This window comes from Microchirus variegatus, assembly GCF_963457635.1.
Source record: "Microchirus variegatus genome assembly, chromosome: 2".
Classification (NCBI taxonomy): Eukaryota; Metazoa; Chordata; class Actinopteri; order Pleuronectiformes; family Soleidae; genus Microchirus; species Microchirus variegatus.
The window spans coordinates 44,962,731-44,978,812 of record NC_139803.1 but is presented as its reverse complement, the minus strand read 5'-3'; the positions used below and the strand labels follow the sequence as shown (position 1 = coordinate 44,978,812).

The window sequence follows — 16,082 nt, the reverse complement described above, 5'->3', positions numbered from 1 at the left end:
GGTGAATTACAGAATTCTGACTTCAAAGTCCGCCCTCAAAAAAAATTCAGACTTTAATCTCAAAAATCGACTTTGTATATATATATACAAACATACATATATATACATATATATATTTATATATATATTCAAGCATTTCCCCAATTGTTTGTGAATAATAATTTCACACACCTAATCCTTAAATAATAATCGTGAATAATCTTCATAAATAAGCCTTTAATACTGAGCATATCAATCATTTCTCCACCACACAAACATTGTGATGAAAATATGATTTGATCTGCATGTGAACACTGTGATGTGGACACAGATTATTACAGATTATTACTCGTATTGAGGCCAATAAATAACTAAATATTTGATGTTTTTTAATGAACAAATATGACGATAAACTGTCCTAAATACACAGAATACAAACAATAACAGAGGCTTTGATTCTTCATTTACATAAATGTTTGGTCACAGATTAGATTTAAAAGACGTCTTCAGGTGTTTTTTTTACGAATACATTAATTATACGAAGCCAATATAATGATATACCGATAATGGTCAACATAGTGAACATGGGCCCTGGTGCAGGAAACTCCTGAGCTGATAAGTGTTTGACACCTCGTGCTCACAGATTAGTGTCGTCGTAGTAAATGTGTGATGTGAAGGAGCTGAGACTCATGTGAGAAGAACTCTGGGTGAGTCTGGAGTCAGCGAGGGTCACTGAGGTGAGGTGACCTCACACGGGTCACTGAGGTGACCTCACACGGGTCACTGAGGTGACCTCACACGGGTCGATGGGGTGAGGTGACCTCACACGGGTCACTGAGGTGTGATGACCTCACAAGGGTCACTGAGGTGACCTCACACGGGTCACTGTGGTGACCTCACACGGGTCACTGTGGTGACCTCACACGGGTCACTTTGGTGACCTCACACGGGTCACTGAGGTGAGGTGACCTCACAAGGGTCACTGAGGTGACCTCACACGGGTCACTGTGGTGACCTCACACGGGTCACTGTGGTGACCTCACACGGGTCACTTTGGTGACCTCACACGGGTCACTGAGGTGAGGTGACCTCACAAGGGTCACTGAGGTGAGGTGACCTCACAAGGGTCACTGAGGTGAGGTGACCTCACAAGGGTCACTGAGGTGAGGTGACCTCACACGGGTCACTGAGGTGAGGTGACCTCACACGGGTCACTGAGGTGACCTCACACGGGTCGATGGGGTGAGGTGACCTCACACGGGTCACTGAGGTGTGATGACCTCACAAGGGTCACTGAGGTGACCTCACACGGGTCACTGAGTCGACCTCACACGGGTCACTGTGGTGACCTCACACGGGTCACTGAGGTGACCTCACACGGGTCGATGGGGTGAGGTGACCTCACACGGGTCACTGAGGTGTGATGACCTCACAAGGGTCACTGAGGTGACCTCACACGGGTCACTGTGGTGACCTCACACGGGTCACTGTGGTGACCTCACACGGGTCACTTTGGTGACCTCACACGGGTCACTGAGGTGAGGTGACCTCACAAGGGTCACTGAGGTGAGGTGACCTCACAAGGGTCACTGAGGTGAGGTGACCTCACACGGGTCACTGAGGTGACCTCACACGGGTCGATGGGGTGAGGTGACCTCACACGGGTCACTGAGGTGTGATGACCTCACAAGGGTCACTGAGGTGACCTCACACGGGTCACTGAGTCGACCTCACACGGGTCACTGTGGTGACCTCACACGGGTCCACTCTCTGAGACTCAGCTTCAGACCTGAGATATATGACAGATATATTAAAGATATATTATATATAATGTATGATAAATGCTGCAGCAGTGATTACAGAGACAGCAGAGGAACTCCTCAGCACCTCCTTCAGTATCATGTGTGGGATCATGTGCAGAGCAGCTGGCCTCAGCGGGAATCAGACCCTCAACTCTGGCAGAGTTTGACGCTGAGGCAGAGGCACAGAGGCCACCTGTCTGTGTGTGTGTGTGCGTGTGTGTGTGTGTGTGTGTGTGTGTGTGTGTGTGTGTGTGTGTGTGTGTGTGTGTGTCACCGTAAACCAGCACCAGAGCAAACGCTGCTTATCGATGCTGAAGATAAATATAACTCAGTCACTTTGGTGCAAATGTGTTTTTCTCTGTTTGAAAATAATCCTAATCAGATTACACGCTCTGCAAACAGCAGTGAACTTTACATGCTTCCATTCCTGTGCATTTTGTGCAGAAACACTATTATAATAATAATAAAAAACATGGATGCAAACACGCGTCAGGCTAGCAGAGGTTAGCAAAACTTAGCTTTAAAGTGACAAAAGTAGAGACACAGCAGTTGTTGATCCATCACAAAGTTCAAACGTCTTATTTTGTCACTGATTTTCTCCGTGGACTTTGGTGTGGCAGAGTGAGCGATTCACCAACGTCTCACAGTGAGACAAAGACGTGATCATGTGACGCAGGGTAACGTTAAAGTTTGTGCATTTGTGCCGAGTCATTTTCACAGAACGCGACAGCAGCTAAAGTCACAGGTGAAACGCCGCGTTAGCATGACTCAGCGTTAGCATGACTCAGCGTTAGCGTGTGAACGTGTTTAATGATGAACTTGAGCCGCGGACAATGATTGACAGCATTCACACAAACAAGCTGGAGTTTCACCTCTAAATATGTGACACGTTAAAGACATAAAAAATGCTAATGTAGCTGTCGCTAAGTCTGCTTTGTGTTGTAATAATGATGTTTCTCTGCTGTTTTGTTTGTTTTTATTTGCTTCTTAAGTTTATTCATTCATTTATTTATACTTTTTGTCTGAATAAACAAACAGTTTACAGTTTCAAAGAAACTGATTTCCCTTGAACCACCATGACACAGCACCCTCTGCTGGTCTGGTTCCAGTGTTACAGTCGAGTGCTGCTGCTTTTGTGCTGACAACAAAGAAGACACACACACACACACACACACACACACACACACACACACACACACACAGAATCAGCAGGATTATATCTGTAGCTCAAGAGTAAATAAATCTGAGTGTATTCTAGATTTGACCACTAGAGAGCGCTATGGGATTATTTAAAGCTTCAGTCTCATATGTTTGTGATTCATTCAAACTTTATTAAAATGTTTTGTTAGAAAAACAAACCAAATTCTGCTAATGACAATATGACAATATATAATTTCATTAACTGATCATTTAGAGCAGATTAAGAAAAACATAACTCAGTTGATCAGACATCATAAACCTAAAGATTACAGCTGCACTATAAATAATCTGACTATATAAAGATCATCATCTTAATCTGTGTGTGTGTGTGTGTGTGTGTGTGTGTGTGTGTGTGTGTGTGTGTGTGTGTGTGTGTGTGTGTGTGTGTGTGTGTGTGTGTGTGTGTCCAGGTTCTTCATCAGTCAGTGATGTGACATCATGACGTTGTCGTCTTCGGTGACGTTGAGTTGAGTGACGACGAGGACGTGGGAGATCTTCTTCACCGCTCTGTGGAAAACCTGCTTCAGGTCCTTGGACTCGTTTGTGCTGGAGCTGAAGAAAGAAAAGAAAAGAAAAGAAAAGAAAGAAAGAAAAGAAAGAAGAACATGATTGAAAGACGAGAGAACGAGAAGTTTTTTAGAGCTTCATAGAATCATCATTGGTGACATTTGACATAAAAACTTGTAAAGTAGAAAAACTGAGTTTTGTAAGAAGTGACAAACGTTTAATGTTACGCATTATTAAAAAAAAAACGTATAACATTAAACGCTCGTTTTTCTTACCTCAGTTTTTCTTCTTTGCAAGTTGTTCCTGCTGCTGTCGCTCTTCCTGTTTGCGTTTCTTGGAGCGAGCTATCTCGGCCATCTGCAGCCCGTGAGCCTGTTGCCTGTTGGAGGACGAAGTAAAGAAAGAACGCAGAAAAGTCACTCACAAACACTTAGCTAATCCACGTTAGCTCGCAGGACGTAGCGACCACAGATCTATGCTAATGCAGAAGGATGACGTGTTTCTATCACGGTGCAGTTCAGTTTGGTCCTGGATCAGGCTCGTGTTTCACTGAGAACACAACCTTCACTTGGTAGGCGGGGTGGGGGCGGGGTGTGGGCGGGGCATAGGCGGTGCCTGACGGCTATGTGGCGTCGTACCGGTGCGACGACAAAGAACAACAAACTAGAACCCGCCTTCATAGAGAACAGACTGCAGGCGTTTGCCACGATTAGCGGTCGTGGGTGGAGCTGGTTTAGCTCCGCCCTGAGCTAAGGACCCGCCACCAAATTAATTTATTATTATTTTGAATCTGTCCTCATGGAAACGATGGAAATAATAAATAATAATGTGCCGTACTGAACTGAACTGAACCAAACCAGGTCCGGGTCTGGACTGAGACAGATTGAGGAAAAAGAATCAACAACAGTCGTTGACACTGACCCACTCTTGACCTCTGGAGGAACAGGCAGAGGTTTGGTGAATCCATCTCTTCCTACGAGCCAGAAGGTCTCCTCCACTCCTTTACCCTGAGGAAAAACCACCGTGGTCAAATCTTCACCTTGTTGAAACCAGAACTTCCTTCAGCGTAACTCACCTTCACTTCTGTCCTGCCTCGTAACTCCAGCTTGTAGCCGAGATTCAGTTCGTGCAGGACCTTCACGGTGCTCTGGTGGACGTGGATCCTGTAGGCTTTAGTTCACAGAAGGTCAAAGGTCAAAGGTCAGCGACAACAGACGACGAAGACCAAAAAACAGTTTTTAGTTGAGCAGGTCAGTAACTCACGCATCCCGCTGGACTCCATACGTGAGGCGGTCGTCACCGTGTCTCCAAACAGACAATAACGTGGCATCTTCAGACCGACCACACCTGCTACACATGAACCTACACACCAAAGAAACAAGACATTTATACCACAGCTAACCGCTAACTCAAAGTGCTAACTACTAACTCAAAGTGCTAACTACTAACTCAAAGTGCTAATTACTAACTCAAAGTGCTAATTACTAACTCAAAGTGTTAACTACTAACTCAAAGTGCTAACCGTTAACTCAAAGTGCTAACCACTAACTACTAACTCAAAGTGCTAACTGCTAACTCAAAGTGCTAACCGTTAACTCAAGTGCTAACTGCTAGCTAAAAGTGCTAACTGCTAACTCAAAGTGTTCACTACTAACTCAAAGTGCTAACTGCTAACTCAAAGTGCTAACTACCAACTCAAAGTACTAACTGCTAACTCAAAGTGTTCACTACTAACTCAAAGTTCTAACTGCTATCTCAAAGTGCTAACCGTTAACTCAAAGTGCTAACTGCTAACTCAAATCGCTAACTGATAACTCAAAGTGCTTACCGCTAACTCAAAGTGCTAACTGCTAACTCAAATCCAGGACTTGAGTTAGCAGGACTAGCAGGACTCCCTTGAAAAAGAGGTTCTTAATCTCAATGGGACCTTCCTGGTTAAATAAAGAAAAAAAAAAATCGCTAACCGCTAACTCAAAGTGCTAACCGCTAACTCAAAGTGCTAACCGCTAACTCAAAGTGCTAACTGCTAACTCAAAGTGCTAACTGCTAACTCAAAGTGCTAACCGCTAACTCAGAGTGCTAACCGCTAACTCAAAGTGCTAACCTGTGTGCAGTCCTATTCGTATCCTGACAGGAACGTCGGGCATGTGTCTCATCTTGAACGTTCCCACTGCGCTCAGGATGTCCAGAGCCATGTTAGCGATCTCCGCGGCGTGACGCTTCCCGTTAGGGACGGGGACGCCGGACGCCACCATGTAAGCATCGCCGATCGTCTCCACCTGGAGCAGAAGACGTAAAGATATTAAACCCATGACGTCATCGTTTTTCCGTACGAAGGGGAACTGAACGCGAGTCACCTTGTAGACGTCGTGGTTTCCGATGATGGCGTCAAAGATGGTGTAGAGGTCGTTGAGAAGGTCGACCACCTCGATGGGCTCGCTGTTAGCAGAGATGGTGGTGAAGCCAACGATGTCGCTGAAGTAAAGCGAGACTTGGGCAAAGTGTTCTGGTTCCACTGTTCCTCCGACCTTCAAAGCCTCCGCCACAGATCTGAGAAGAAGAAGAAAAGTCACCGTGTTTCAATCTGGTCACGTGACCAAAACCATGAGGAAACACTGAGGTAAACACTGAGGTAAACACTGAGGTAAACACTCAGGTAAACACTCAGGTAAACACTGAGGTAAACACTCAGGTAAACACTGAGGTAAACACTGAGGTAAACACTGAGGTAAACACTGAGGTAAACACTCAGGTAAACACTCAGGTAAACACTGAGGTAAACACTCAGGTAAACACTCAGGTAAACACTGAGGTAAACACTCAGGTAAACACTGAGGTAAACACTGAGGTAAACACTCAGGTAAACACTGAGGTAAACACTGAGGTAAACACTCAGGTAAACACTCAGGTAAACTCTCAGGTAAACACTGAGGTAAACACTCAGGTAAACACTCAGGTAAACACTCAGGTAAACTCTCAGGTAAACACTCAGGTAAACACTGAGGTAAACACTCAGGTAAACACTCAGGTAAACTCTCAGGTAAACACTCAGGTAAACACTGAGGTAAACACTCAGGTAAACACTCAGGTAAATACTCAGGTAAACACTCTGGTAAACTCACGGCGGCAGCATCTGCGACAGCAGCTTCTCCGTCTTCTGCTTCTCGATCTCCAGTTCCTCGGTTCTTTCTCGGATCAGTTCCTCCAGGTTGGACGAGTATTGCTCCAACATCCTCAGCATGGAGTCGATGATGTTGGTCTTCCTGCCTTTGTTGATGTCCTTAAACTGGGTTCAGAGGACAGAGGATCAATCGTCTATTTATCAGACAACACAGTGGAAACATGAGCGAAACCAAAGGTCCAACCTGGTCAAAGATCTGGTCAAAGCTGGGCCTCTTTTCTGGTTGTTCGGTCCAGCACTGTTTCATCAGCTGGATGCACTCGATCGGAGCGTAATCTGGACTGACCACGGGTCGACAGAGGGGAGGCGGCTTACACAGCTTCTCTACGATGTCTGAAACACACACTTCTGTCAGTCCATCTGAACCTGAACCTGAACCATCATCGTCATCTTCAGAGGAGGAAACTTTCAAGATAAACTTTCCCTATCGAACATTTGTTAGATCTAACAAATCTGCGGGAGTTAAAGTTCTGGAGTTCTGGAGTTAAAGAACAACAACATTTAGGGTCTGTACTGATACTGGACTTGGACTTGCCTGAGGCTGGAAGGTCCATCATGCAGAATGGAGGTCCTCTGATCACCACCTCCTGCATGATGATGGCAAAACTGAAGACGTCTCCAGGCAGAGTCCCGTGTAATCCGGCATGTCCACTCCTGAGGATCTCTGGAGCTGTCCACAACAACTCTGGACCACACACACACACACACACACACACACACACACACACACACACACAGAAGTGTCTTACTGTGGTTCTGGAGCAGCTCAAAGACAAACCTGGTTTTGTTCTCTCACCTTCTGCTGGTGGTTCTACGTAAGGAAACCTCTGAGACTCCAGAACCTCGTTGTAGCTGTAGTCCGTGATTTTCAAGACAAAGCGACCGTCAACCACACAGTTACGGGACTTCAGACGAGTGTGGGACACCCCGCGGTGGTGGAGGTGCTTCATTCCCTGAGAGAGAGTCTGGTTATAGCTTCAGCTTCGATACTTACGATATCAAAGGTTTCAGATGTTTCTGAACCTTGATGAGATCCAGCAGCAGCGAGGACTTGAACATCCAGTCCAGTTTCACGTCGTCGTTCAGCAGCAGATCCTCCAAACTTCCTCTGGAGCAGAACTCGGTGACGACGGCGAAGACGCCGCAGTCGTGGAAGAAGCCCAGGAACGGATTGACGTTCTCGTGACGCATGTCCTTCATCTGCAAACGTTGCTCAGTTAGGACAAGCTCCTCAAACTCAACGGGACTTTAAAGCCACTCTGTTTCCATAGCAACACACACCAGCTCAAACAGGTCACTGGTTTTAGGGTTGATTCTGCTGAACATCCCATCAGGAAGTCTCTTCAGCCACGCCCAGTCCCCCTGAGACACCAGAGACAGACCAGAGACGTCAAACCCAGAGACAGAAGGACACTTTTCAAAGACAAACAGCAGATAAACGAACATCACCTCATAAATAACAACGTTGGAGTTCTCGTAGGTCGCCGGGGTCATGGTTGAGACCTCTGAGACGACGCTGTGGTCAGAGACGCTCCTCATGGCGCTGGTTCTGCTGTCGTCCACGCTCAGCTTCTGTAGTAAAGTAAGACTTATATCACATATATTATATATCACGAGTCAGCTGCAGACAAACGTGGTCTGACCTTGTTGCTAAGCGACGGGTTTATGAAGGTGACGTCGTCCAGAGTCAGCAGGATCTTGTTTGGACCCTTGACCAGTCGAATCTGATGGATGCGTCGTCTGAGCAACAAGAGACCAACGAATGAGACGAATTTGTGTTTTTAAATGTTTTAAATCTCTGAAACTCACCTGACGCCGTAAAGAAACGCCACAGAAAAAACAGAGAAGACGATCGAGGCGACGAACATCCTGACGCTCGTGAAGAGATCCACACCTGGAACAGGAATAAACCTCGAGATTATCTGAATTACTGGTGGTTAAATCGTCCTCCTGTTTGTGTCCTGACCTCCTGAGCAGATGACTCCAGGAGTGAACCAGCAGGGGGCGTCTTTCCTGGGCCCAGAGCCTCGAGGGAAGTGGATGTCTCGGCCCAGGAAGCGAACCATCCCGGCCTCCATGTCAATGCTGTCACAGTAAGATCATTAGAAAAGTAAACTGAAGGCCGAGCCCTCCTGAACTGAACTTCATGTACCTGTAGACCGGGTTCAGCTCCCACGAGAGTCCGTCTGTGTCCAGTATCAGGAAGTTTAGCAGAGCAGCTCCAGAGCCGTTGGTTTTAAATGAGTGACTGAAGCCCTGCAACATTTGAAATCCAGTGTGAGAACTTCCTCATCCTGGACTGAACAGAAGCTTCTCTGTCCTTCTTTAACAATCATAGACCTCCTGAAAGTACCTGAAAGGCCAGGTGGTGGGTGTGTCTTGCCAGGTTCCCTCCAGACATCCACTCCCCTGAACGCCGGACACGATGCACTGCATGAGCCATGAAGAGGACAGAGTTGTAGATGGTTCCAAAGAGAGGAGACACCTGCAGGACACAGGTTTCAGCTCAGAAGAACATCTCAACATCTCATGATAGCCACATTTCAACATCTCCACATCTCAACATCTCAGCATCTCAGCATCTCAACATCTCCACATCTCAACATCTCAACATCTCAACATCTCAACATCTCAAGATATCCACATATCAACATCTCCACATCTAAACATCTCCACATCTAAACATCTCCACATCTAAACATCTCAACATCTCCACACCTCACCTGCTGTGGCTTCAGCGTCCTCGCCACCTCTCCTCGGTCCATGGCGTCTCTGAAGGCCTCGTAGAAGGAGGTCTCGGGTGAGTCGACGGTGACGGTGAGCACGGCGTCGTAGGCTCGCAGCAGTTTGCTGTTGCTCTTCAGAGCAGCGTAGGTCACGTTGCGATACGGGAGGCTGTAGAGCAACGTGTCGTACGGCACGAAGACCAAAGAGCCGTCGATCATGTTCATGTCGTAGGCCGTTTCTAACAGAAGCTTCTGGACTTTACCACCAATCAGTGCAGAGTGCATGCACAGGATCACCACTGAGAAGAACAGCAATGGAATCTTTTTAGTTCATGTTGGAGAAGAACAGCGATGACACAACAAAGAATCCAGTGTTGATCTACATGAGCTTCTTCTTCAAAGTCCTTCAAACTCAAAACCTAATGAGGGTGCGATCCTTGAGTTCTTGAGCAGTTTCAGGAACAATAAAAAGTTCTCCTCAACACTTCCTCACCTCGAAGTTCACTCCTCTTGCGAAACTTGGCCAGAGTTCGTCGGATGCCGTGCGGCGTGTTCTCCGTGAAGCTGACCAGACTGACCGGCAGACCATGGCTCCTCAAGGAATCAGCCACCTGAGCAGGACACGGAGAACGTGAACCCTGAGCAGACTCAAACAGGAACATCAGGTTCCCTGAAGACGAGATCAAATCGTTGAATTCAAACCTTTGTGGCCGTTTCCACCCACATTTCCTCTGAGGAGGCGATGATGCCGATGTGGGCCCACCTGAAGTAACTCATGACGCTGAGCAGGACCCAGGTGGGCCTCGCCAAGGAGTGGGCGAAGGTCGGGTGGTGGCGAACATCGTCCAGATCGTAGCCAACACAAGCCAAAGGAAACAAGGCCTGGAAGAGGGATAAAAAAAACAAGTGAGGACATGGTGATGTCCATCATGTCCTCGATGGTGGGACATCCTCTCAGATATAAGCCCCACCTACTTTGTTCCAGCCTTTACTCAACATGGACGCAGCGTCGCAGTATCCGGGGTTGACCGCGCCAACGTAGGCCGACGCCTTTGTGTGGAAACCAACAAACGCCTCCAGAGCCCGAGACGTCTCACATGGTTCCTGAAGACAAACGGAAACACTTTGCTTTCACAGACTCTTTATTTTTGGTTGCTATGGCGCTGGAGTAGCAGTGACTTCCTGTGTGCAGGTGATGAACGTGTACCTGCAGCACGGTGAAGTCAAAGGTCGCAGCGTAGCTCAGCGACGGATCTTTGTTGATGCGGTTGACGGCGAGTTGTGCCGCGACACTGGGAAGAGCTTTAGCGAACAGAGGGTCACAGTCCCACGGTCCCACCACCCCAACCTGAAACCACGCCCCCTCAGAGGGGCGGGGCAGCAGGACCAAGATCAACCTGAGGAGGTGGGCGGAGACACGTGGAACAGGAGGAGGAGCTTGTTTGTCTGGTGTCTGTGTGGAGATGAAGACGTGGTCCTGTTGTCTCATCTCGAGGTTCTGAAGAACCTGGAGGATCTGAAGGTCTGAAGGTGACGATGATGATGATGTTTCTCAGACCTCCTGAGAAGATATGAACACAGTAAAGAACTCTCAGGTTAGTTCTGCTCAGTCTGCTGTGACTGGATTATCAGATCTGCTCTGTACTGGATTATCTAATCCCTGAGTCGTTAAAGTGTCTTTAACAGCATCACCTGGATTAAGATGATGATGGTTTTCTGAATTTATGAGTAACGTTTAAATAAAACTGGACTTTTTTCATCTGTATCTTTACTGACATCTCAGCTCTGTCTGTCCTCAGGTATGTCCTCAGGTCTGTTTGTCCTCAGGTCTGTCCTCAGGTCTGTCTTCAGGTCTGTCCTCAGGTCTGTCCTCAGGTCTGTCCTCAGCTCTGTCCTCAGGTCTGTCCTCAGGTCTGTCCTCAGGTCTGTCTTCAGGTCTGTCCTCAGCTCTGTCCTCAGGTCTGTCCTCAGGTCTGTCTTCAGGTCTGTCCTCAGCTCTGTCCTCAGGTCTGTCCTCAGGTCTGTTTGTCCTCAGGTCTGTCTTCAGGTCTGTCCTCAGCTCTGTCCTCAGGTCTGTCCTCAGGTCTGTTTGTCCTCAGGTCTGTCTGTCGTTATGTCTGTCTTCAGGTCTGTCCTCATGTCTCCAGCGTCTCGTCACAGATTGACGGCTCACATTAATCTCACAGTTTTTCCACAGACTCAAACTAAACCACTGAGGAATTTAACTTCTTTTCCAGACGTGTCGTCACACACACACACACACACACACACACACACACACACACACACACACACACACACACCCCCACACACACACACACACACACACACACACACACACTGTTGTAGGTAAATGATGAAGATTATTTCACAGATTATAATCTCTACCTTTCATTGATGTGATGATGAACTCGTCTTTCTTCTTCTTTCTTTCATGACTTTTTCTTTTGTTTACATCCAGAAAATGAACTTTTATAATCAATATAAAGAATTATATTCAGGAAGTCACGCGTGTAACAACTCCTTCGTCCGCGTGTGTGTGTGACCTAGAACTGTGTGTGTGTGTGTGTGTGTGTGTGACCGGTCCTGTCAGATTATATCAAATCTTAATCCCGTGATCATATGAGTGAGCAGAGGGAGTGACAGTGAAGAGTGTAGTTAAATAACTAAATCGTCCTCAGTTCAGTTCATCAATGATAAATAAACTAAATATGAATTTCGAGAATAAGTTTTTTTCAGTTGAACATTTATAAAAATATTTATATATATATATATATATAAATATTTATATATATATATATATATATAAAATAATCTTCTTAATAAACTGTTAGAATAAACCTTCATGAACATTATTATTAAAGTTTTACATTTCATATCCTGTGAAATATAAAGAAAAGTAAAAAGTGCTTCTCTAACAGCTAGGGGGCAGCATCACACAGACTCTGCAGGTCCTGGACTCTTCTGGACTTTTGTGGTCCGGGTGATAAAAAGTAACGAGACGTTGCACAAAGTCGACGTCATCGTTCTGCTCCGTTCACACCAGGATTTCTGCTGAGTCACTGTTTTCAAACACCTTTAATGTGTTTTTATGGAACGTTTCCAGCTGGACGTTAAAGAACCGTGAAAGATGAGTCCAGATGTTTGTGCTGGAAGAGAAAAGTGTAGAATGAAGTGCAGAGAACGTCCTTCAGGAGGACGTTTTTGTCTCTGAGGACCAGAGAACGTCCTTCAGGAGGACGTCAGAGGTCGTCCACAGGTCACTGAATCATCACACACTCACATTATGTCCAGGTGATGACAACACTTACATTATCTTTATGACGCTCACCACTCACTCCTTCATTCTCAAGACTGAGCGGCACCACAGAGGTCAGAGGTCAGAGGTCAGAGGTCAGGTGACCTAAACATGTGGAACAGGAAAATCATCAGATTAGTTTTCAAAATTAAAACAAATTTCTAATGAAAGATTCATTCTGAAAAACCTCCCTGAAAGAAGAACTTCAGAGGGGCGGGGCTATGTGCTGCTTCAGAGGGGCGGGGCTATGTGCTGAAGAGCACTGATTGGTGGAGCACATTTAGCAGCTGTTTACAAGAACATCAGAGAACACGTCGTGACATTTGTTCAATCTGCACACGACAACATTTCTAATCTGTGTGTCGTGACCTCCGACCTCAAAGTTAGCCATTAGCTCGTGAACCCAGTTAGCATTTTGAGAGAGAACAAAACTAACGCAGAGCTGAAAAGTCAAACACACACACACACACACACACACACACACACACACACACACACACACACACACACACACACACACACACTTTTACCCTAGAATAATGTGTTTTTAAATATTCCGATTCCTCTCAGAGAATTCCTTCTTTCCTGACAGGATGAGTGTGTCCATAAATCACTTTTCATGAGTCATGATCTGACTTCACTCTGCCTGTTTGTCTTGGACGAGGACACGAGGACACGAGGACACAGGACACAGGACACAGGCGTGTCCACACTAACACTAACTACACACAGACACCAGTAAACATGGACCTGATGGAGCACAGAGAGTTTCTGTGATGATGACTTTGTTTGGCTTCATCAGATACAACACACACACACACACACACACACACACACACACACACACACACACACACACACACACACACGGTTGCTGTTTATTTGTCGTGGCAACACAACACAACAACAACGTCACACTCAGAAACACATTTACATTCTTTCATATCAAATAAAGTTCAGAACAACAACGTTCACATTTGGATTAACCAGGAAGTGGAATTATATTCTGCCTCACGAGAGAGAATTTAAACTTTATTCTGTTATATTTTGGTCATTTAAGAATAAAACAGTCATATTTATTGTTGCTTCTAGACTCTGTGAGTTGTTATTGAACATGCAGCGACAACGGATTCAAATTTAACTGTAAAATAACAACAAATTAATGTACATATGTACATGTATGTGTGTGTGTGTATATATACATATATATATATATATCATAATCTGAGCTGATTTATGTGATAAACTCCCTCTTTTTTTATCTGACGTAACATAATAAAAGGTGATTTAATACAAAGGTGATAAATGTTAAAGGAATTTCTCCACAAAGAAGAAAAGTTGACTTTTTGAACGTCGGCCAAAACAAAGACAGTCGAGATGAAAACATGAGGAAAAATGAGCTTCTATAAATTCACATTTTAAAAAAGTTCATGCTGTTAGATTTATTACAGAAGGATCCTGGACTGAAGCTAAGCTAAGCTAAGCTAACTGGCAGCTACAAGTCATGAGTCATTTTTAAAACAGTGAAATTGCTAACTTAGCAAACTAGGCATCTTTTAGCTGCAGCTACATAGTTAGCTAACATCCATTAGTGTAGTAGCATGTTTACATGCTAAAGTCAGAATCAGTAGCATTGCTAGCTTTGGCTGTAATTGTAAACAGCCACAAAAGTAGTAAGTTCTGTTAAGAGGGCCTTTAGCTGTCACTCTCACATGTGGAGAAGCTAAGCTAAGCTAACTGACAGCAAGTGTTTCACTTTTAAAAGAGTTAAATTGATCATTTAGCAAACCAACAGAAATGTAGTAGTAGTGGTAAAAGTGGCAGCTACATAGTTAGCAAACATTCATTAGTGTTCTAGCAGTTTTCCATGTTAACACCAGGAACGCTGTTAGCTTAACACACAGTGATTTATAACAGCAGCTGTTTGCTAACAACTAGGAAATAAAGTAAGAATCTCTTCAAACTAAGAGAGATTTGTTATAGCATGGTGTGCTAAAGCTAAGCTAACTGTTAGCAAACAGCCATGAAAGAGTTGTGATTCTACGACTTCCCTTCAAAACATTCATCAGTTTTTACAAGTTTTTAAAAACCATTCACTTATCTGGAGCTGAGGGGGAGGAGAAGGAGGAGGAGGGGGAGGAGGAGGAAGAGGAAGAGGAGGAGGTGGAGGAGAAGGAGCAGGAGGAACAGGAGGAGGAGGAGGAGAATGAGGAGAAGGAGCAGGGGGAGCAGGAGGAGGAGGAGCAGGAGCAGGTGGTGGAGGAGCAGCAGGAGGAGGAGGAGGAGGAGGTGGTGGAGGAGGAGCAGGAGGTGGTGGAGGAGGAGGAGCAGGAGGTGGTGGAGGAGGAGGATAAGGAGGGGGAGGAGGAGGATAAGGAGGGGGAGGGGGAACAATCAAGGTCAAAGGGTTCAAATGTGCAGATGTGAGAACAGGAGAAGAGTGAAGTTTATGTCAGAGTAAACGTTTTCATTCCTCTGGGATTTTTGAATCTAAAAATAGAAACAGTTGAGATGAAGTTTCTGTTTTAACTCTGATTCTTCAAATGAGGACAAATCAAGATTATATATATATATGTATATACATATATATATATATATATATATATATATATATATATATATATATATATGCTGCTGTCCTCACTGTCCCTGTCTGTGTCTTTTCTTAGATCCTCATGAACATTTCCTGAGTTCCTTTGAGCCTCGATCATCTCTTCAGGGTCCTGACTTCATACCAGACACAATCTGCACTTCCTGCTGCTGATAACACACACACACACAAACACACACACACACACACACACACACACACACACACACACACACACACACACACACACACACACACACACATTTTCCCACAGTGGATCAGAAAACACTCACATTTGTTTCTGTGGGAGAGAGGAGATTGATGACATCATCATCATAACTCTGGTTAGTTAGTTAGTTAACACACACCATGTTAGTTAGTTAGTTAGTTAGTTAACACACACCATGTTAGTTAGTTAGTTAGTTAGTTAGTTAACACACACCATGTTAGTTAGTTAGTTAGTTAACACCATGATGTTCTTGGACCGTCTTCTTCTCTCGTGTTGAACAAAAACATTTTTAAAAGGTTTTTAATTTGAAGTCTTGAACTTTTCTAAACGTCGCCTCATAAACGTCTCTTTACTTTGTTTCCTGTCAAATAAAATCACATGAGAGGAACATTAGTGTGTGTGTGTGTGTGTGTGTGTGTGGGGGTGTGTGTGTGTGTGTGTGTGTGCGCGCGTGTGTGTTATTTTAGTCTCAGTCCTTTTTTGTCGACAGACGATTGAATTGATCTTATCTTCATTTCCAGACTCTGATGGAGCCATGCTGCTGTTAAAGGTCAAAGGTCAGGGGTCAGG

At 45.2% G+C, this 16,082-nt stretch overlaps 1 protein-coding gene across 1 annotated transcript; it reads right to left on the bottom strand.

Moving 5' to 3' along the window:
• Positions 1–3,424: 3,424 nt before the first annotated feature.
• On the bottom strand, positions 3,425–14,939 carry gc2 (guanylyl cyclase 2; the record flags this gene model as incomplete). The annotated part of the gene is made up of 25 exons (XM_083907868.1): positions 3,425–3,533; positions 3,764–3,867; positions 4,410–4,495; positions 4,564–4,658; positions 4,752–4,850; positions 5,593–5,767; positions 5,846–6,038; positions 6,611–6,774; positions 6,854–7,002; positions 7,205–7,354; positions 7,466–7,622; positions 7,693–7,869; positions 7,951–8,031; positions 8,119–8,241; positions 8,313–8,409; positions 8,479–8,563; positions 8,636–8,754; positions 8,822–8,925; positions 9,023–9,154; positions 9,393–9,694; positions 9,889–10,006; positions 10,098–10,277; positions 10,371–10,499; positions 10,603–10,902; positions 14,844–14,939. Coding segments are annotated over 24 exons (3,414 nt in total), but the record flags the coding sequence as incomplete, so codon positions are not given.
• Between the last annotated feature and the right edge of the window lie 1,143 nt (positions 14,940–16,082).